The sequence below is a fragment of the Myzus persicae genome, unplaced genomic scaffold (assembly GCF_001856785.1).
Source record: "Myzus persicae strain clone G006 unplaced genomic scaffold, MPER_G0061.0, whole genome shotgun sequence".
Taxonomy (NCBI): Eukaryota; Metazoa; Arthropoda; class Insecta; order Hemiptera; family Aphididae; genus Myzus; species Myzus persicae.
This window is the reverse complement of record NW_019100692.1, coordinates 1674-25609: the sequence shown is the minus strand read 5'-3', so window position 1 is coordinate 25609 and position 23936 is coordinate 1674. Positions and strand designations below refer to the sequence as shown.

Below are 23936 nucleotides of genomic sequence, written 5' to 3'. Positions count from 1 at the left end.
AAAATTAAATTAATTAATCATAACTTATGTTATTTCAATGTTAACTATGTTAACTATTGTTAGGTATTAAAAATGATGTCTTAACACTTCCATTCTATGACAGCCACAGAAGAAGTACAAATATACACACTACATGCAACACTTAAAAAACCTCTAGATCAGGACTATTTGATTTGATGCCTTCAGCAGGAAATTTTTGGTTCAGAGCATCAAAAAGGTTATTCATTTTAATTGTAAACTTAATAGTGTCTTCACATTCAGTAAAACCAGAATAATTTTTGCTGTTATAAAATTTAATTCCGTCTGCCATTGATTTACTAAAAATCTGACAAACACACCTCATTGTAATACGGCTATGAACTACTAAAATTGTATTACCTATGTATAAGTAATATTAACCTGGGCAGCATTTTCACCTTCATCTTTGTAAAATTATCTAAATTAAAATGGGTTTTAGTAAGTTTAGGACACACTTTGAAAGTTGTTTTTGAATCATGCATGAATAAATTTTCATAAATTTGCCATTTAACATAGAAATCTTGGGGATTGACATAAAAATAGAAAATGTATAATTTAGAGTTATTGTATACATATAATATAATATAATTATACATAAATTATAAATAAACATAATACGTCATGTATATTAAATCTTACTTTTAAAGTTTTTTTTTGAGTGTAATCTATTTCTGATGGTTTTAATTAGATGAAGGGCATCAGAAAAAATGAATACTTTTCTATTAGCATCAAAAGAATTTTCAAACGATTTTGAATTTTTTTAATTTTTGCACCAACACCTAATATTTTCCACATTGTCCGATTTGTGGATGCCCCATCACTAGTTATACCAAGAACTTGAACACCCACATTCTCAAGTAAAAGTATTTCTTTAATTATAATTTTTGCCAGATCAACTCCTATTTAAATTACAGTTCATATTTATGCAAATATGTATTACCAATATTATGGGAAATATTTTTTCTTATATTTAATTCTAAATTTACCTTTTACTGATCCCTTGGAGGCAAAAACTGCTATAGGTTGATGTAAGTTTTCTGCCAAACTTTGTATCATTAATACCAACCCATGCTCAGCTTTCTCAGATGTTTTAACATCAAATCCATCTCCAAAATCTTCTAACCCATGATAGCCGATGGGACAGACTTCTGGTATTAACACCCAAACCTTCTCTTAAGAAGATTTCGTCAAACACTAAGATAACTTTTTTCTCATGTTCAGTTTTATTGCTGAATTTTGTTTTTAAGAGTTTGAAAAAATCTTCATCGAACCCACAACCAATTTTAACAGCCAACAAATGCTTTCGAAGTGTATTTATGCATGGTTAAGGTAATATGTTTTGCTTCCTTAGAAATGAATAACCACCTGGAGACCTATATTAGGCAATTATAATAGTTTATTAATAAATTAATAATATTTTAGATAAAGACATAAAATATTAAGTAGATAAATTAAATAAATTGTATACCTTATTTGAAGTAGCATGCGTAATAACATCCAATTTTCATTGTATCTTCGACTCTTAGTCAGTGGTCGAAATGGCTCAAGATAAGTGGAGGGATGCCTTACAATTCAGATTTAGGCCTATACGAAAAATAAAAAGTTTTCTTATGCATAGGTATAAATATAAAAATCATAATAATTATTTCATTTTAAAACACAAGTCTTAGGAGGAATGCGTTATTCTAAACAAAATAAGTAGAGGGATGAAAAATTTCAGACTGCCTAGTGCCTGTTGCCGCCGCAACATATTATTATTACCATTTACTTTACATTTATACACAAGGATTAGGGCGCTCTCACACGCACACACGCACATTACAAACACATCATTATCATCATTATTTATCTGTTATTTTTGTATTTCCAATTTTTGTGTCAGCTGTGAGTTATATAATATGTTAATTAGGCTAAAATTAAGCACGACGCGTTATCGTCCGTCAGGTCGTCGGTTCGTGAGAAGCACGGCTTTAGATAGAATGGTTGCACAACGAGTTATTATTTTGTGATCACCAATTGTTCTTATTAGATATCTGTTAAAAGTTACGTAATTTTATATTGTTGTATATGTATTCAAAAAGTACTAATTAGTAATTTACAAATTTTATGGATAATCCTATAATCCATTAAAGTTTCAAACTCATCAAATTATGAAATGAAAAATACAAAGAATAGGCTATCTGCACAAATTTCTAAATTATCAGAAAAAATAGTTAAATATGAAGATGTATTATATAATTAATATAAAATAATTTTAATTCATACTTCCAGGCAATCTTGATTAATTAGAATCCACAATTATAATTATGTAATTGTATAATCAAATCAATTGTTGATAGTATAGTTACCCTTAGACCTTCAGCTGTATTTGAACTAAGAAACTCATCATCTTTTATAAGTTTTTTGTTTAAATTAGACTCCCATTCATTTAATAATTTTAGTGCATCTAAAGCCGTGGTGAGAAGATACACGGCCGCGCCCGCTCGAAAATACAATCAGTTCAGTACCACGACAATACGTACGACGTCGTTGTCGACATAATAAAATAATAGTTTTTTGGTTTTTTTCATATTGTGAGTGCGCTAAACGCCACGAATATCATTTTATAATTTTGTAATATATTAATTTCAGTGTGCGCTAATCGCCACGGCCCACGGATATTATTTATATTGTATTCTCTTCAGTGTGCGCTAATCGCCAAGGATAATATTATATTTGTATTTTATATTTTTATTGCCATAGTCGTGTGCGCTAATCGCCGCGGCCCGTGAGAAACATATGTGTATTTGTATGTGTTAATTTTTTATATTGTGCCATAATATTATTATTAAGGTACAGGTTGCTGCAGCTGGCCAGTTTTGCACCTACTAAAAATCGTAAGTTTTTGTTTCATTTTATTATTGTTATTTAGTTGTTTGTGCCGGAGCGGCAGTTGTTATTTATTCTATATCTTATATTTTGTTTTTACCTTTTATTTGTGTCACCGTGATTAATTTAAATCACCACACATATTATTAAATATTATTTTTTACTTGTTGGACCAGCAGGGTCAATATTATTAATACATACTTATTAATTATTATTATTATTGTATAGCAAGCCAGAAGGCTGCTAATGCCATTTTTTGGTCGTTTGATTATTTTATAAATATACAAAAGTTACCCGTCATACCATTATAGCCATAAGGGCTTTGATTTATTATTTATATTATATTTTTATACCTACTGCGTTGCTGTGATTTTTTATATATTTGTATCATTATTATTTAGATTTGTATTATACAGCAACTAGTTAGTTACCTACCAGCAGCCATTGTTACCATTTATTATTTACACACAAACACATACACGATACACGCATACACATATAACACACTCACATCATTACGTAGCTCATCAGTATTTGCTCGGCGACCCCGTCCACTGCCGATCGATCTATTTTCATCACTACTCATTTACATAAATCACCGGATCTCCTAATCATATCATAAACACTCAGGCTTTTAGTTATTACATTTTGGTGACCGAGTCCACGACTTACTATTATTCGTACTCGGCCCGTACATTGCCCTTTAGAGATATCTGTAGTTTCCAAAATGTTGTTTAGAGTCAATTGATCGATATCCTTCATCTTATTTTTAATGCTGATCAAATCATTTTCTAATTTATTAATTTTTTTAGTAGCCAATAAATGTTTTTTTTTACAGTTTGTCTTGCATTTTGAATTCTTTGCAAAATTAATCTTTTTTTGGGGGAAAAATGTGTTCTAATATTTTTTTTGCATTTATCCTAGATTTTTTTTTTTTTGCATTGAAAATAATAGACGTGTGCACCAATTACAATTATTACGATCACTAAAAAATAAAATACTACATATTAACACAAAGAAACATTTGATTCAATGATATGCGTTTAGTATTTAATTTACCCATCATCATCTTTGAGTATTTTTGAACAATTTTAGTGCCTCCATAGACCATCAGATTCAATAATATTTTGGCTGAACACGGATATTTTATTCAATAATGCCTTTGAAGGTGTTACTCCGCCACAACACTTAATTTCATCAAAAATATTTAATAAATCCTCTACATCATCTTCAGTTTTTATAGCATTATCACTTAACCCAATTTCTAATAATGCCAATTCTTTTCCATTTACATGTATAATCAATTTAGAATCTAAAATAGAATAGTATGAATTAAGATTAAAATAAAAATTAAGTGTTTGATATATTATAACAGAATTATTACCTTCAGTAATGATGAGTTGTTTTTCTATAGATCTTTTATAATTTTCTTTAAATAAGCTTAATTTATGAAAGGTAAGCACCAAAATATTGGGTGTATACAGAGCTAAACTAGCAAACCAATTATTTGAGATAGTTAATGATAAAATATTTTTTGAAATTTTACTGTATAAGGAATTTGGTGGTGTTATTAGTTCTATCTGTTGAATTACATTTGAGAATGTTAATAATGTTAAATATTGAACAATATATTTTAGTAGGCATAATAAAACTATCACTTTTTGTTTTTTAGCTGGCAAAGGTTCTAGATCACTATTGATGGTCGGGCTGATAGTACTTTCACAGGCAGTTGATATTTGATCGAATTCCACGGTCTGTTTATTTATTAATATAACAATGTTTTATTTAAAAAATATAGTTTATAGAAACTTTAATTTATAATTTAACAAACTTCAATATCGGGCTATATCATAGGATTAATGTTTTTAATGTTCACCGGAAGTGCATCTTTTTTTAGTTGCGATTTTTTTCAAACATATCTAAGGAAACAGTATTATTTAAAAATTATATTAAACAGTATTATTATTTTAACTCAATTGTAAATATACCGCAGTGCTATTTTTTATATATTGAATTTTTTTTATTTAATGTTCCTTCTACTTAAGTTGAACAACTTTACACAATTGTGTTAATAATATTTTAATGTAAATGAAAAATAATAAAAACATTTGATACCGTGTACTTATTTACTCCTTCGCCGCTTGACCACGTACTAACAATATCGGATTGATTAATATGTGTAGCACAAACACGATCACTTTTTTTCAATTGCATACCTAATGATGCTTCCCATAACATTTTTTTAAATTCATCTTTAGGTACACTACAATATGGTTTTAAAATATTATGAGGTTCACGCACACAACAATTTTTTGGCATTTTATTAAATATATAAAATAACTAAACATTATATTATAAATGCAGAATATAAGTATTCAATACACAGAATATCAGTGAATACCTATGCAACACAGTAGACAGTAATTATGTAATGAATAATGAAATTAATTATTAAATGAATGATATTGATACACATTTTCTAAATATAACTTAGATTTACAAACATTTTTATAATTTATATAATAGCGGGTTTATGATATACCAGGTCATAGAGAGCGCTAATATCACGCGATTTTTTTTAAATTCTTGATAAGAACATTCAGAGCCGTCATATCATTCCGTGCTCGTTGTGCAACCCTAGTATCTATATCCGTAATATGTTCTAAGAATAGTAATAATCCGTTATCACCAATTTTGTGGTTGGCAAAACATTGAATAAGTATTATTTTTTTTTTTTTATTTAGAAAATTTACTATCTATATACAATTTATATAATAAGTAAATATGATGAACAATATTACAGGACATGAAAATCATGAGGGAAGGGAGTGTCCAGTTACACTACTTCCAATTTAAACTTAGGGGGAAGGTAACTTTAATAAGTAGCACTAGGCATAGGTTAGGTTAGGTTAATTAATTTATTATTAATTTTTTTTTTATTTATTTATTTTTTTTTTTTTTAGGTTAGTTAATCACTCGGCCATTTGCGTTTGAGGCGACGATAAGGGGTTATCAGGAATTGTACAAGAAGAAAGTTTGGTAGGATGAGTCGTTAGGGTTACCAATATTTAAATAAAAAGAAAACGTATTGAATTACGGGTTGAAATATAATTGGTTTTAATATGACAGGTAAAACAATAACTTTTTATTTACAGGGATTTTGAATTTAACAATTACAACTAGAAAAATAAATCACGTGGTTTTATACAATATTGTCGGGCGTTCGGTTTTTTTTACATTACGGGACGTTGACGACGACGTACGTACGACTAGTCACTAGTGGGAGTCGGGAGAGTTCGTCGGTGGGCAGTAGTCGCGTCATGGAGGCAGTGTTAAATTGAGCGGAGGGGCGTGCTGATACCGCGGTTGTTGTTGTGGGCCACCACAAAAGTTTAGATATGAGTGGGTTTGCATGGTTAAAGGTATTTTTATGAAATTTGTTATAATGATAAGAGGCAAGTGTGGATATTGATGGTATGTTGAGATCATTATGTAGGGTGCGGTTGCTGACGTACCAGGGAGCATTAGAGACTAGAGAGGACACGCAGAGATATTGATTGGAACGCTTGGAATTTGTTTAGGTTTGAGTTTTTAGTGGTACCCCACAGTTGAATTCCGTAAGTCATAGCTGGACTTAATATTTGTTTATATATTAGTGTTTTATTATTTAAAGAGATTTTAGATCGAAGAAGTGGTCTTAATTTGTGAAGTCTGAGATTAAGTGAAGTTCTTTTAGCTTTGATGTGATTAGCCCAAGTTAGTCTTTTGTCGAGAAGGAGTCCTAGGTATTTAACGGAATCGACAATGGGAATTATTTGGTTATTTATGTAAACTGGAGGAATTGTTGTAGGCCTGAGGGTAAAAGTGATGTGAATGGATTTATTTTCATTAATTTTAATTTTCTATAAGCTGAACCAATCTTGTAGTTGGGTTAGGTGGTCTTGGAGGTTGTTTGTAGTGGTGGCTATTTCGGAGTTGGTTGATATTATGGCTGTGTCATCGGCGAAGGTAGCTAGAGTAGTGTTAATAGATTGTGGTAGATCTGCTGTATATATATTATAGAGAGTCGGGGAAAGAATACTGCCTTGAGGGACGCCTGCTTTAATAGGATGTGGGTCAGAAGTTTCGTCTTCACATCTTACTGAAAAAGTACGGTTTGATAGGAAAGATTTGAGTAAGAGGAATAACGTAGTGGGTAAAAATAATTATTTGAACAGTAGCCCTTCAAACCAGACCCGATCAAACGCCGCCTGAGCAACATCAAGAAAAACCCCAGAACAAAAATTTTTTTGTTCAAGAGATGAGGCAATAGTGTCAACTAGTCTGTGATTTTACTTTTTCATACATACTTAATCACAAATGCCATCAAATACTTAGTACCATACTAACATAGTAACATCAACATCTATAGTCTATACACAACGGATTAAAAATTTGAAGTCACAGCCTCGCAGGTCTATAAGTTATGTAAAAAAAGTAACGAATTTATGTAATTATTATGCTAGTTCCTGTAGAGAATTCGAATATTTTGCCAAACGGAAGAGGTTTGAGTTTGGGTTAAGAACAAAATATTAACTATATATAAATTTAAGTATTTATTACAAATAACTGTAACAATAAAACATGTAATTTGAAACTTGTCGATTTAATAGTAAAATAATAAACCGGAGAGTGGGGGTGAGGTGACCGAGTGGTCTGACGCGTCCGCTGCGACGCAGCCGGTGGCGGTTCGATCCTCGGCTACCGGGCGGCATTTTTCTCCGGACAAGTCGCGGTGACCGGAGAACAAGTGCTGCCATCCCCCACCCCCGGGGCATGGCAGAAACCTACGGGTGCCCCATTCGAAATTCTGCCAAAAACAAACACACACGTGTTCCCCCCTACCGTCCCAAAATATACAATACAAACAAACCTACAATACAAATCCTACTACAGCTAATGGCCTCAGTTGCCGAAGCTTAAGATCAATAAAAAAAAAAATAAATAAATAAACCGGAGAGCTGTGTGTGTAACGTTTCCCTAGAGGCTCTTGATAAGCATGGGTGTAACGTTTGTGTATGAACTAACTCTACCTGCTTCTCTCATAACTACTCATATTTATATGAGACATGCAGTGATTAAGGAAAGGATGATTTACGTCATAAGACTGGCGTGATGTGCCTAAACTCGGCCTTAGCAAATCGGATGGCAGCATCAATATGCTTATTCAGTGGCGTGATGTTGCTCTAATCGACTGTACTTTGGAACAACGTTTTTATGTAAGCATATGCCTGTTTATTTAGCCATGCGGGAGGATAATATTTTTTTTACCCCCACAAAAATCCACAAAAAAATATTTCTTTGAACGACTTTGAGTATTTTATATTATTATCGTGTGTTTTAGAGTTGCAGGTATACACGCCTTGCTATTGTACAATTCTCTAAGAAAAATCACAAGGTTTATGTGTCGAAATGACTGACATAACATATTCAATTGTGGACGAAGAAATTTCATTTATTCAGACCAAAGGATGCATAAAAACTAACGATGTCGTGTTACCATTCCATTACAAGAAGTTGGAAAAATGTATAGAAGACATGGAAATCAGAGACGACGACATTTGGGTCTGCGGCTTCATGAAAACAGGTTTCAATTAATTTAGCTATATTATATAGAACTTATATTAACTTATAAACGAATAATATTCAACGATAATGTAACACGAAATACTCCGAGTGCATGACTTTGGATTTCATTTATGTTTTTTTTACTATATAAAGGTACACTTTTTCTTACACTAACTTTTTAATTAACCATCCTATAGACTACAGAGTATACAGTATACACTATAGCCTATAGGGCTATAAGTTCATTACCGTAGATAGGAATTTTATATAAGAGTGGTTTATCATAATAACAATTAACAACATATTATATAATTAATTAATATAATAAATACATTGAACCCCCTCCCCCTCCCCTTCCAAGAGATAGAAATCCATTGAAAATATTGGATGGGACGGCTATACTATTTTTCAAATGAACCTAAATCGTGGGGGCTTTGCTCCTTCACAATAACTCTTGGACTTTTGGAGGAGGCTTGACAGACTTTTTTTTTGGAGTGGACTATTCTTCTTACTTCTACACATATATTTATTATTTTGTCCCTAAACTGTCCCTCAACAAAATAGATTATTTATGCGTATGATAATAAGTATACAATTATGTATGAAGGCTATTTTGATAAAAATATAATTGGGACGAATAAGTTATCGAACAGTTTTTCTTCAGTTTCATTATGGGCTGGTAGAACTTTTGTCTTTTGCCTCACCTCACAAACATAATCATCCCTGTAATATTTGAATACATTTAGTTACAAATAAAATATTCAAAATGAGTATACCTTATAATATCCAAAAAACTTAAAAATACACTTCATATGTGATAAAAAGTATTGTTTTTCACAAATTGTGATTTTATACTTACCTAAACGTAATGGGGTATTATAATAGGTAATACGTAAACCAACATCCCATTACATTTATTAACATTATTAAAATGTATAAACTATTATATTATTATTAGTCATATGTACAATCCTTTTAATTATTAAAGTCTCAAATGGAATAAAAAAATTATAAATACCTACTCCTATACCGAGGTGATGATTGATAAACGAATCAATACTAATATAATACAGAACTTATTAGATCCTTCAATTTATTATCGCCATATTTCTTTTTTTGTGACTCGACAAGCAAGTTGCAAATGGGTTGAACGTAAAAAAATTGAAACATCATTTATTGTGTTCCAGGAACTACATGGTGCCAGGAGATGACGTGGTGTATTGCAAACGATTTGGACTTCGATGGTGCCAAAATAAATCAGAACGAAAGATTTTTTTTCTTAGAGTAATTATTACTATATATAAGCGATATACCTATCACTATACTCTGTCCGTCAAAAGTGCGCAATTCTGGAACTGTGGAATATCTAATTTCTCGCACTAAGAGATTGCCACTTAACGCGACTTGTTTTGCCGTTTTGGTAGCAGCGTACATGGCTGCACTCTCTCACTGTACAGAGTATATAGAAGTACATAGGTATATGATGGTTATATTTTATCGACTGACCATGTTGTTTTGATTATAGATGGAGTTCATTTCGTGACTATGAAAAAGTTATACAGGATAATCCTGGCATAGAAATACCGAGGTATATGTCTGATTCGGTAGAGTTAATAAACGGATTGAAATCTCCAAGATTTATCAAGACTCATCTACCTTACAAGCTACTGCCAAAAAAACTTAGGAATCAATCTACCAAGGCTAAAGTATGACCCATTTGCGTAGTATTTATTTTATAGGTACCTATAATAGATATAACATTATTATGGAGATAGTTTTTTCTCACGACTGGTTAATCCAACATTCTAGTAATGCTATATTACGATGTTATAAGCAATAAGCATATATAACTATATGTCTATATAAGTAACTAACTTACATACATTTTTTTACCGTGTTAGAACTGACATATCTCATTTTTATATTTGTGTGACGTGTTAAAAATATGTAGACATCTCATACGTAGGAATTAAATGCCTATGTAGGTATATGTAATTTTTTTATGCGCTACTCTCGTGTAGGAACTCACGATTCCCCGGTAATAAGTGGTTACATCATTGGAGTGTTAACCATGTTCTTGTCTTTTTCAGTCTAGATACTCCTGAACAAAACTACCGACACTTATATTCTTACAAAATATCTAACAGCACCAGTTCCAATATATTTTGTTTCATGGAGATTGGAGATTTTGAACAGTATTCAAACATTAAATTATATATAATTTTGCAATAGTATTACAAGGAAACTTACCAGCGATAACTTACGCCCTGAGCTTGTAAAATTGAAAAGGAAAATGTGCTTAATTAAACGGGTACCAATTCGGCTTACTTTAATAAAATACCTTTTTCAATCGGGAACCAATTCGGCATGTGGGGTGGGGCTCAGGAATCGATTCGATACCAGCCCAATAACCTATCTGGTATTTACAGGAGTTAAAGTGGGGGATTCAATTTCCCTACCTCTTGTTGTACTTATAAGGAGGAGAGCCCTTAATTAAAATTATTCCTTACATCCAATTTTAACTTATATTTTACTAAAATACTATAATATACATTTTCAGATCATCTATACGGCCAGAAATGCAAAAGATGTTTGCCTTTCATATTTCCATCAATTAACCTTGCTTGGTTAATATAAAGACAATTTTGAAGAATTTTGTAATCTGTTTGTCTCCGGTTCCGGTAAGTACCTATTTTTGTAATAAAAAATAAAATAAAAATCATATACCTACACTTTAAGAACTTGGACAATGAAGTCTGTTTCAGTCCGTTTTTTGACCATATTCTTGGCTACTGGGACCGAAGATATGATCCACAAGTACTATTCTTGAAGTATGAAGACATGAAAAAGGTTATCGATCAATGCTTGTTATGATTTGCTCATATATATGTACTATATCCCTTTTTAATAACATTTTAAATTTATTTTGATAGGACCTACGTTTGGTAATTAGACGGACAGCTCAATTTTTGGGAAAATATATGGTTGACGATCAGCTGTCGATTTTGGAAGACCATTTAAGTTTTGAAAGCATGCAGAAGAATAGAGCTGTCAATTGCGAACCATTAATTGAGTTAATTGGCAAAATGTCGCATTTGCCGATGGGCGAAGGGAATTTTGTAAGAAGTGGCAAGGTCGGAGAAGGCAAAACAAAAATGACACCAGAGCTTGTAAGAATTTTTGATGAATGGGAAGAGAAGTGTTTGGAAAAAAGTGGATTAAAGTTTTTATGAAATTAATTGAGTTGTAATTATAAGTAGTTGGTATAGGTACCTACCTATAAATATAAAAAATAGTAAATACATGCGAGGTACATGTAAATAAAGTAGATAAGTTTCGTTCGTCAATAAAAATAAGTAAAATTCTAAAATGTATATTTAAATAAAATTATGTCGTCGGGAAAGTACAAAACCAATTTAACTATGTATTTATTACCCTTATTTTATTTTTGAGAGTGGAAATGTTCCATGCATTCTGGGCATACAGGCTCGTTGCATTTTTTACATTTATAGCGAGTACGACTTCTACACTGATCATCATGGCACCTTTGAGTGCTCTTCATCTCATATTTTTTTGGCCAATGATTTTGTCCTCTGGTTTTTTTTTTTAGTAGAACTGGAGAGGGCGAGGCACATGGTGAATTCGAAGGTCGTCTTCTTTTTTTAAGACGATCAGATGTAGAATTTAACTGTGTCAAACTAGTTGCTATTGAAGCTTTAAAACGTAACAGTGATAAAGTGGGGTTTTGATTTTGTCTATATAAAATTCATGAGTTCACAATCGCAATATTCAAAAACTGAAAAAATATCCGAAGATACCATTTTTTGTTTTTGAAGCCGTGAGGATAGTTTTTTAAACGCCGCGCCATTCTAAAGAAATAAATATAATAAGAAAAAAACAAATTCCATGGCAACTACGCAAAACATAATTATTAAAACATTCCGAACCGACCGAACCTGCACAGTGGCACATACGATGCCGGCTGAATAATACAATATTGTAGCAATACAAACGTTTATTTCTTATAAACTTAAAATTATTCCTGTTAAATAGTTTTTAATAATTAAAATAAAAAATGTTTGGACCACTTATCTATTAAATTACCAGAGTTATAATATTTCTAAAATACAAAATAATGATAATACGGAACGTTCTAGTATCAATACACGGTCTTAGAAGATAAGGTCCGACTACTAAATAGTACCTTAGGGCTTAGGCTTAGATCATAATATTATACACGTCTGGATAGAGCCACGGACTAAGATATACAGGACTGGAATCGTCATGGCCGGGGGGTAGTAGAAGGCCGGTCCTCAAATGTTTCTAATGGTACAGGTGTGGTTACTAGCGCATTCTAGTAGCGTATATTGGCAACGTACTAAAATAATTATTTTTGAAATAATAATATATTAATATAATGATTGAAATTGTATTTATGAAACCTAATCTTAGTGGTTACTGGCTATTATATTTTGTAGACATATCATCAGACTTAAGTGACTGTCGTAACGTTGGTTTGTGGATCATCTGTTATCTGTATATCTTAGTCCGTGTCAGTCATAGATAATAAAGATATGGATAGGACATATTGGTCTTATCAGCGGTCTTCGAGGGGAACAATTGAGGCCAAATAAAGTATACCTATATTGAGTATCGACTATCAATATAAAGGAGCCTCAATTGCCTTCCCCTCCGGGAACGCGGCCTCAAATGTATTTAACATAGGCGTGGCCTATCCATATCTTTATTATCTATGGTGTCAGTACCTAATCATCCTTATCACTATAACACATTCTTGTTCCTTCCCCGTCCTGCGCAATCTATTTCATTTCTCACGCATGCGGAATAAGTACTTCGGGCATGCCAGCCGCCAGGTCTGCTTCAAACACGGACTACGCGTGATGTACGCTATAATAGCTGCTCTATCCAGAGTGTATGATCTAAGACTACCATGAAGATTAGAGATTATCTAGAGATTATCTCTAATCTTCATGACTAGTACTTATCAGTTGTTCACGTCTTGCTGAAGCAGATTTAGCTCAATTGTTACCACGGATTAATATACTAATATATTAATCCGTGATTGTTACTCACGAGCGCTGCAGGTTATACTTATTGAGGTTATGAAATATGAATTTAATCCCGCCAAAAATCTAAAATCAACTATTGAACTTGGTCCTTAAAAAATAATTTTAATATATTTGTTTCTATTTACCATGTAATTAACAATTCTACACATTATTTTATTTCAACCAGTTTTTAGTCGCTAAACAATAAATTATGCCCAACAATATTTGTGTATTTGGTTGTAATACCAACAAAAAGCTTTCGGTGTTTTCCGTTCCTAAAGGCGAACTTTTAAAAAACTAATGGTTGAAATCCCTCGAGGTTAAACATTTATATAATAATAATGTTGTCTGTGTAGAACATTTTCGTACAGACCAAATACAAAAAAAAAGGATATATTTGATAAAGTGGGAAATATTATATGCTCAGTAAGTTATAGTTGATATGTAGACTATATATAGTATTTAGAAAGTATGCCTCACAAGTTATGAAAAATGATTGTTTAGGTCCCTATGTTACGTCCTTGATTATTACCTAATGCAGTTCCTTTTAAGTTCTCTGCAAGAAAAAAATTAAAATTTGATGAAAACACTGAAAAAAAGTAAATTAATTTATAAAAATGTAATTACATATATTTATAATTAAGTATTACATTTTAATATTTACTAATTATTAGACAGAGGAATTATTGATGGACTCTTGTAATAGCAAAGTTGCAGAAACCAGTGTCCCTATATTTTCTGATATAGTAATTATAAATTAATAACTACATTTATTATTAAAATTTTATATTTTGTTTAAATTACCTAAACATTACATTTTAAGGATTACCAATGTGATCCTGATAAAAATATAGTGGATATAATGTTAGATCACAATTATTCTGCTATGCCTAATGTTAATTTACAATTAGATGATTGCGTTACAAAGTACATTGTGAATAAGATTATGATATGCCAAGAAGTAAGAAATTTAAAACATTGATAGAATCAAAATAATATATTTGTATATAAATAATTACTTTCTTAAGTTTAAAATTTGAAATTAAATTTATTTATAGAATATGTCAACAGCTATAAAAAAGCAAAGGAATACAATTTCATTTAATGAATTGAATACTTTGGACTTGCATTTACCCCCTAACTGCCACAAATATGTTTCTTATGAAAAAAGTACTTTGGCATATCTGAAATTATTTTTGTAGAAAAAGAAGGCAAGTTAAATTCTTTTTTAAGGAAAAGTATAATTATAAGCTAAAGTTCAAAAATTACTTGCAATATTTTGGGAAAAAATGTATGCAACGATAAATTAGTAAATGCAGATATAAATCTTGAAAGTATAGATCAGTTAAATAGTTTTATTAAAGAAGTGGCTTTATTCAAAATTTGTAAAGAATTGGATTTAATAAGCCCTAAAAAGTAACAAATAAAATAGTTAAGAATAATAACAATAAAATAATTTCAAAATTTTTTTCACTTTTATAGATATGAATCATTTTTTTCTATTTCTGAAAATATTGTAATCGATACCATGCAAATGAAACGACACAAGGAATGTTTGTTCTTAATTTCAAATAATTTACATTGTTCATACTGTGCAAGAAGCCAAGAACTATACGAAATGTAAAGCAAAAACAAATTCGATCTACCTTACTATCATCTCCTAAACGAATTTTGGTATAAACTACACCAAAAAGTAGAAAAAAATTGGTAATTTTACAAAATAGAAATAATGTTCTTAGAAGACAAAAGAATCGTTTTGAAAAACAAGTTAATTCATTAAAAAAAGATTTACTTAACCTTCAATCTAAGTATTCTAATATTTCTCAAAAAACTATTGAAGAGAAACTGGTTGAAATTAACTGTCCTGTAAATCAAAAAACAATTGTTCAAGAAATATTTGCAGCAGCTAAATTAACATGTTAATTTAAAATATCATCAGAATATTATAATTTTATTTTTTTTTTGTTTTTTAAACTAGGTTAATAACTCTAAAGGTAGACGGTATTCTGATGAATGGTTAATACTTTGTATGTTGTTTCATATATGATCCCCAAGTGGTTACAATTTTTGCTTGAAGAACAATATAATGCCATTGCCTAATGTTAGTACTATAAGGCGTTATCTCTCTCTAATAGATACATCTTGTGGATTTGATAGACAATTTGTTGCTTTATTTAAAAAACACCTAGAAAAAAAATCCACAATACAAAAGCATGGTATTATTCTTGTAGATGAGATATAAGTAAGAGAAGCATTAACTGTATGCTCCAAAAGTCTTACTTATAAAGGGCTAGTAGATTTTGGTGAAGTTTGTAAAGCAAGTGATATAAATGAAAAGGCAACAAGTTGCTTAGTATTTATGTTCCAGCCACTTCTTCTCAACCTGTAGCCGTATTTGCATCTAGAGGACCTGTAGTCGGCACAGAGTTAGCAAAACTTATGTTGAAATGTGTAATTCTTTTAGAGCAAGCAGGTGCCATTATACATGAATTTGTCTCTGATGGAGCTCAGACCAACAGAAAAATGTGGTCTGAGCTTGGAATAAGTGGCCAAGTTAATTCCTTTAAAAATTGGTTTCAACACCTTCTTCATGAAAATCGGAAAATATATGCATTTTCTGATACACCTCATCTATTTAAGAATGTGAGAAATAAATTATACAATGATAAAATATTGAAGGTAAGTTTGTATTATCTAATTACATACTGAAACTCGTTTTTTGTCTAGTATTAACAACTAGTCTAACATTTATTCATTTAAAATATTATTTTTGTCGTTCATACCAGCTGATGAAAGCCGGTAAAAGAATTTCTATGAAATAAAAAAAAAAATTATAAATCCCAATAAATTTTAGTCAATGTCAAGCACTGTGAAATTCGTATTTATTATTCTACATAGATTTGCATGTATTTGTTCATCGGTGTTATATAACTCAATAAAGAAAATAGCAATGTCTAACTTTGTATGTAATTATTTTAAATATTTATTTAATTAATTAATATTAATGTGTTCATTTGTTAAATTTGCATGATCAATGGGACCTATATTTTGTACCAAGGTATGTATTTTAGATAATAAACATAAAAAAATGAAATTAATTATTTCTACTAACCTTTCTTTATGTAAATTAATGGTCAGTATATTCGTTGGAATCACATTAATATTTTATACGAGCAAGATAGCAAATTACCAAGAATTTTAAGAGTTTGTTCAAAATTATCCAGAAACCATTTACATCTTAGTTTATCTGATAAAATGAGAGTACGGCTCGCTACTCAAGTACCTTTACATTTTTTTTTAAATTCATCTATATAAAAAATAATAACTAATACTTAATAGGTACTTAAATATTTAATAAATATACAATACTCATAGATTTTTGGTTTATCTTTATACATAATTCAGGTATTGGGTAATTCTGTTGCTAATGGCTTAATGTTTTATAAGAAATATGATATTCCTGGCTTAAATGATTGTGATCCAACATCTGAATTTTGTCAGAAGTTGAACGATTGTTTTGACACACTAAATAGAAAATTTGGTGCTGAGGGATTAAGAGTTAACGGCAAAGATTATCAGGTAAAAATTAATATTTTATTATGTTCATACAAAAATTAAATTAACTTACATTTGCATACCAAAATAATTAAATTTAAAATTTACAGTTTCTTCAATCGTTTTTGGTTTGGTTGAACGAATGGCAAAGATAATTGTATGGCAAAGTAAAAAAATCAGAATTTTTATCTGATAGCACTGCTTATGGGTTAAGAATTACAATTCAATCTACTCTTGATCTTTCTAGTTATTTAAAATCATGCTAGAACTTTAAGTATCTATTAACAGGGAAAATTAATCAAGACAAACTTGAAGTAAGTAGTAAGAAAGAAGTTATAATAAATAATAATCATTAATATTAAATACAAACTATGTATTCCTTAGATGTTTTTTGGAACAATTTGGCAAGCTGTTGGCCAAAATGATCATCCTTCAACTCCTAATTTTCTTCAATTGTATAAACTACTATCTACTTACAGCATTTTAAAGCCTCCCAAGAGTGGAAACTGTACTGTACATGATGATTCTCCATTAAAACCAATTATATCTATGAAAGATTTGAAAGATATTTATCAACCTCAAAAATATAACTTAGTAGAAAATTTAAAAATTAAATTAAATGATATTATTGAAGAAAAAGAATGGGAATTCAATGATGTTGTTGAACATGATTATACTAAACCAGAAATTATAGATTTGTTTAATTTATTATTTAACAGGTCATATTTTATTCATATTAACAATTTTAATTGATTCACAAAATAAAGTTTTAAAATTATTTCAGGTTACCTGTCAAAACAACTGTTGAAGTATATAAATGATTGTACAATTTGTAAGTCAGCTTTTACCACTCCAGTGGTTTATTCTCAGCAATTGTCTGCAACACTGGTTAACATGAAAACCAAGGGGCGATTAATTCATCCAAACATATTTTTTTTCAACTTTATATAAAAAATTGAAAAAAGTTGTATGAAACATTGTTCATCAACTCACGTTTTGGATCTTATAATTGATGATATGATAAATGAAAAGCATATAACTAATTTCCCCTGTGTCACTCACGGAGAAATGCATATTTATGCATATTTCATATTTTTCTAAAAAAATTCATTTTTTTTCTTTCTTAACCTGTATATTTCAACGAATACTGAATATAAAACTTCAAATGACCAACGAAGGTATATATTGTCATCGCCATAGTCAATTTTATAAATATGCTCCGATGACTTCAACTGATGTTGAAAGATCGTTTTCTCGATATAAAAATCTTCTATCGAATAATCGTCGTTCATTTGAAATAGAAAATCTTAAGAAAATATTGGTGGTTCAATGCAATTCCTTAACAGGTACTAGAAAACATGTATTTTTTTTCGCAATTTAAAAAATACTGAAAAAATATTATTAATTTTATTTTCAGCTCAATAAGATGTCAAAACGCCAACTAGTTATACTTTTTTTTTAGTTATAAATAATTTTTATGTATATGATTAATTTGTAAATAATATCTAATGTATTTAATTTTTGGAATTCAAAATAATATTTTAGCATATTTAACATTTTTAATGCATAATTTGCAATTTTTTTCGTGCATATTTTATCTTTTTTAGCTCCTACAACTTCCGAGCCCTAATAATAATAAACCAATATACCTATTGGCTATAATATTATTATGTTATTACTGAATACTGACTTTATAGTTATTTAAAATAGGAGGTGCACAAAAATACACTTATTAATTATTTACATCGCCCTGCAGTGCCCAATGCCCACTTATATAAATATAAATTCATGTGTACCTAATACCTATTATATACCTACCATTTTATTATAAATAATATAAATTACTTCATAATACATAATATAACATAAACTATGTATAAATATCTATAAATTCTGAAGTGAATAAACTATACTTATACATAGGCAATAATATAATTGTGTCTACCTGAGATCATTGTTGTTATTGTTTAAAATTCAACCATGCAGCAAGTTAACTTCATTGAACTGAAACCTTTATTGGGAAATGTCCACATATAATATTGTACGTTATGTTTGTAACTATGAACACAACAGTAACACACCCAATACCTAACCTACATTCATGCAATTCATATTTCATATCTACTCAAAAGTTCTACTATTCAGCTGGAGTTTCGTTTAGTATGTATTAGTTTAGAATTTTAAATTTGTTTTCTTTATACGTTTCCGATTGCATAAAAAATGGTAGTTAACTACCTGGCTGCAACAAATTGTACCGAAATTTGTATATTATTAGTATTTTTCAACGAAATAGGTACTCTTTTGGTAGTTGGATAGTTTAAGTGACTAATTGTAGTTTTTTTGTTTTTTTTAAGAAATATATCATATTGTTATTAGTTACCTAACGATTATATTAATTACCCATGACCAAGCCGAAATTATTGCTACCTATATATAACTCACCTACTTCATATTTGAGATATTATGCATTTTAATTTATGACTTTTATTTTGTCAAAACGTTTATTTATAGTTATATAGTTATATGGACGTTAGTTAGTTGTATCAATAATATTTTCTTTAAGTAAGTAATATACTTATATCGTGATATATATTCTATATACTTAGTATATGGTATATCTTAGTTCATGGTCCTTACTTATAACATATTTTGGGTCTAATTTAATAGTCAATGATTTCAAATTATAGTTAATTAATTTTTTTTTTGTATTTTATGATTTTGAACGCAACGCACAAATACAATCTCCTTGATATTATTCAGTGTGAGCGATAAGACAATATTTTTTTGTCTTCTATCAAAATGTAAGCATGTAAAGAAAACTTTATATTTATTATTTTGGGATAGTATTATCTTTATCAGAGACTAGAGTTCATTGTTCTCATCAAAGTTCAACTCATCAATACTATTTAATTAGATTAGATTAGAAAAGGCAATACATTTGATTATTGGAGCTTAGAAGTTAAGTAATGGATAATTCAATTTCAATAATATAATACGTCGTTATCCCGGCCCACAACACCCGAAATGATTACGGTACGTTTGACCCTGATTTCTAAATCTCTACGCAATTAATTAATATTATTCTCTAGGTCAATGCCATGAAAGTTGTTTTGATTCTGAAATAGTTATATATTGTATCATTTTGTTTACCCATGCCCTATTGATGCAGGCGTTGGTTAATTTTTTTTATAAATGATGCCTTGGTGTTGTTTGTCTTGATTTCTCAAATTACATTATTTATTGTGTTTAGCAATCATGAGTGGAGCATTGTACTATGACAAAATCTTAACAATATTTGCAATTTGCCAAAACTGATATCATGGAACTTAAAGTTTGGGTTGAAGGAATTCAGCGGGTTGTGTGTGGTGTTACTGAATCAACAACTTGTCAAGTAAGTTGTTTGTGAAATTTTGATGGAATATTTTGTTATTACATTTTTGTCTCAGGATGTTGTGTATGCATTAGCTCATGCTACCGGAAAGACTGGCCGATTTACTCTGATTGAACGATGGCGTAATAATGAACGTCTACTTGCACCTCAAGACCATCCAGTAACAGTAGGTGTTCAATTTTTTTTATAAAAATATAATATTCTACAAATTGTTATCTAATGTGTTTGATTCATTGTTAGGTGCTTATGAAATGGGGAGAATATGCCAATGATGTACAGTTTATATTACAACGCTCGGGCAATGTCTCTTCAAATAGTACATCCAACAATCCAAAGTATAATGAGGCTGATAGTGTTCCTTACTTTGCTCAGGAGAGGAATAAAGACACTCGGAAATCATTAATATTTAATAGTATGGATTTTATTCAATAATTAATGAACAGTAATGTTATTCATAAAATCTGAAAGATTTTTAAATATTTTGCTCCAACCTTTTATTTTTTTTCTATAGTTGCTGTGTATGTGATACGTATCATTTTGTAATTTATATTTTTATACTCCGTTAATTTAAATGTATTCAATATTAGGTGTGATAAGTTTTTTGATACTTTTAGCCACCTAATAAACCTTCTTATAATATATTACCTACTTTTTAGAGGGAGGGAAGCTACTGCTTTTATTTCCAAAGTAAAGTAATAATACATTAAACAATTTTAAAACATCAATGCAATTAAAAGATAGATTTTTATTTAATTATGTTTTATTATATCTGCTACTATTGTCTTAATAAATATTGATTAGGTACAACTAAAGATTGTCCTAATAAACTTACCCGTTTATCATACATAAATAAATAAATAAATATCTATTAAATGTTAAAATCAATTTTTTCTAGAATTGAACCTTTGAAAGGCTTTGATTTTTCGTCTGTAAATTTGTTCTAGACTACTAACCAATTTTTTATAAATAATTATACATTTTTAGTAACTAGAATAATTTTGATTCTTGAATCTATGATGAATATATTTTTAAGGTAATCGGGTACCCGATAATGTAGGTGTTGTACGTGGAATTCCTCAACAGAGACCAAATGTTCTTCCTACCATACCTGGAAGTGGTGCAGCACCGTTAACAGTAGTTTCATCAACTCCGTCTGGTGTTCCTTTATCAACTTCACCTACAAATACTTCTAGTCATTTAAACAAAGTAATTTTATTATTTTTCTTTCAAATTTTATTAGCTAATATAAATTATTGCTAAAGGATCAGAATTCAACATCAACAAATGGACCATTGCAAAACTCTACAAGTCCAAACAAAAAACTTGATAACCTTAGCTATCGGCCTCCTGTTACTAGGGCACTACCACCATATCGCGAACCTCCTCCACCTTCTGTTAGCCCAGCAAGAATATCTCCCACAACTGTGGGTAGTGATCGTTTAAAACAGACAATATTCAAGGTAATTCACTACATAATTATGTACTTTTTTGATTTTATTATATTTTTTTTTATATTTTGATAATTCTTTGTAGGAGTATCAGAATGAAAATAATAGCAATAGCACTAATGTCATGTATAACCCTCAGTATAAAGATCTCGTAAGGCTTATAAATTATCAAAGAGATAAGTTATCCATTCAACAAGCAGAACTAACAAAGTATGACGCAGAAATAATGTATTGGGAAGGTAAAACTAGAGAGCAACAACATCAGATGGATTTTATGACTCAGGAAGCCGCAAGAATTGAAGCCACTGGTAGACATACAGAAGAACAGGTACGGCTTATATTAAATTAAAACTGATTCATAATATAACATGAGTTAAACATTTATTTATTTTTCCATGTAATAGTTGAGGCTTTTAGGCCAAGTTGAAGAAGAAAATGATATAGTACGTCAGCAAGAAAAAACATTAAAATCAGAAATGACATTATTACGATCAAAATTGGCCAACTGTGAAACTGAGTTACTTGTGTGTAAGAACAAAATACGGCTTTTAATGGAAGAAGTGGAACTGGAACAAAAAATGTTATCAAGAGATCTAGAAGAGAAACGTAGAGCAGAAAGGGGTATTTTAAAGGAAGTTGACCGGCTACAAAGTGAAGTAGAAAGAGCCAAGCAAGAAACAGAAATGGCTGCACAAGTTGGAGATAGTCTACGAAAAGAAGTAATTATAAACATATTTCATGTGCATATTGAATGGTGAAATAATTAAAATATTTTTCCTTTAAGGTTGCTATGTTGGAATCAACTATCACTGAAAAAAAAAGGCAAGTTGATAAACTGGTAGCTGACATGAAAGAAGCAAATTTGCAATCTTTAGCTATTTCACCGCCAGATGAATTGAAATTTATTCTTGAAGGTAAATCTAAATACTAAAAATATTAATTTAGTATTTATATCAATAGTAAAATTACATATTATAATTATATTTAAAACTATGTTCATATGTTTAGGAGCTCCAAGACCTGGAAGTACTCGTAAAATGATTGGGTCACCTAGACAACTTGAAAATGCAGCCCCTACTAGTAAGAACCCTCATGGTGTTTGGGTATAACTTTTTTGTTACCTAATCAAAATTGTTTGCTCTAAAATCTATTTAAATTATTGTTTTTAAGTAATGTGTGCATTAAAATTTAAGAGCAATGTTTAAATTGTAAATCATGCGTTTGAATACCAATAAGGTTTATTAATAGTAATAATTGCACATCACACAATTTTTGTTTTCTTTTTTCTTTTACCAAACCAAAAATATAATACTGAAAGTGTAAGTTAATTTATAGAGCTGGGCTGATAACACTTTTTTCCGATATCCAATATCCTGATTTATAACGGATCCATGATCTGATATAAATTATGTGACACATCAAATGCATCTTGAATTACTGTAAGGGCAATTGCTAATTAACTATTATGTAAATTGAATAATTAATTAAATAATGATTTCTATAGTATATTTAAATCTAGGGTTATTGTTATAACCACCATCATTATGTACCAATTGATATGCGACTGCAACTTGTATTGTGTCTGTTTTACTAATGGTTCAAAAAAAACTGATACCCGATTACTGATAGTATCAATATTGGTCAATACTAATGTTGATTATCAGTATCAGCCCAACCCTATTAATTTCTTTTAAATTTGATCTCTTTATATTAAATTACATTTTAATTTTAAGTCAATGCTACAATTTTTTTTTTATTCAGCTCAAATAATTTAGGAAATCCTCTTTATTTAAGTTAATTATTTATTTCATATTATTATATAATAATGCATGTCAAGTATTATCAGTATTTAAAATCATTAGCATCATTGTCTCCATTAAATTGTACATAACTTCATAACTTCAAATTAATAAATCAATAGTATTGGAAGTTAATTTTTTCACCTTCCTTATTTAATGTTTTAATTGTTTTATTTTTTCA

General features: G+C 29.8%; 1 protein-coding gene, 2 long non-coding RNA genes and 1 pseudogene across 4 annotated transcripts; all 4 read left to right on the top strand.

Annotated features, from left to right (window-relative positions):
- Positions 1–2674: 2674 nt before the first annotated feature.
- Positions 2675–5924, top strand: LOC111042488. 2 transcript variants are annotated; one of them, XR_002605441.1, is made up of 4 exons: positions 2675–2894; positions 4559–5605; positions 5690–5755; positions 5850–5924. It is a non-coding gene; the product is annotated as an uncharacterized LOC111042488 (long non-coding RNA). The 2 variants fall into 2 exon arrangements; XR_002605440.1 differs by lacking the exon at positions 5690–5755 and having other exon boundaries at positions 4559–4638.
- A 1880-nt stretch (positions 5925–7804) lies between these two features.
- Positions 7805–11920, top strand: LOC111042489 (annotated as a pseudogene).
- Positions 11921–15026: 3106 nt separating this feature from the next.
- LOC111042417 lies at positions 15027–18623 on the top strand. Its single transcript, XR_002605431.1, has 5 exons — positions 15027–17141; positions 17228–17431; positions 17502–17836; positions 17902–18463; positions 18535–18623. It is a non-coding gene; the product is annotated as an uncharacterized LOC111042417 (long non-coding RNA).
- A 1329-nt stretch (positions 18624–19952) lies between these two features.
- Positions 19953–23576, top strand: LOC111042437 (ras association domain-containing protein 8). The gene is made up of 10 exons (XM_022327058.1): positions 19953–20150; positions 20368–20508; positions 20564–20674; positions 20749–20920; positions 21542–21714; positions 21771–21968; positions 22042–22284; positions 22361–22675; positions 22741–22870; positions 22965–23576. The coding sequence occupies exons 2-10, from the start codon at positions 20437–20439 to the stop codon at positions 23063–23065; spliced, it is 1515 nt and encodes a 504-aa protein (XP_022182750.1). The 5' UTR covers positions 19953–20150; positions 20368–20436; the 3' UTR covers positions 23066–23576.
- The last annotated feature ends 360 nt before the right edge of the window (positions 23577–23936 follow it).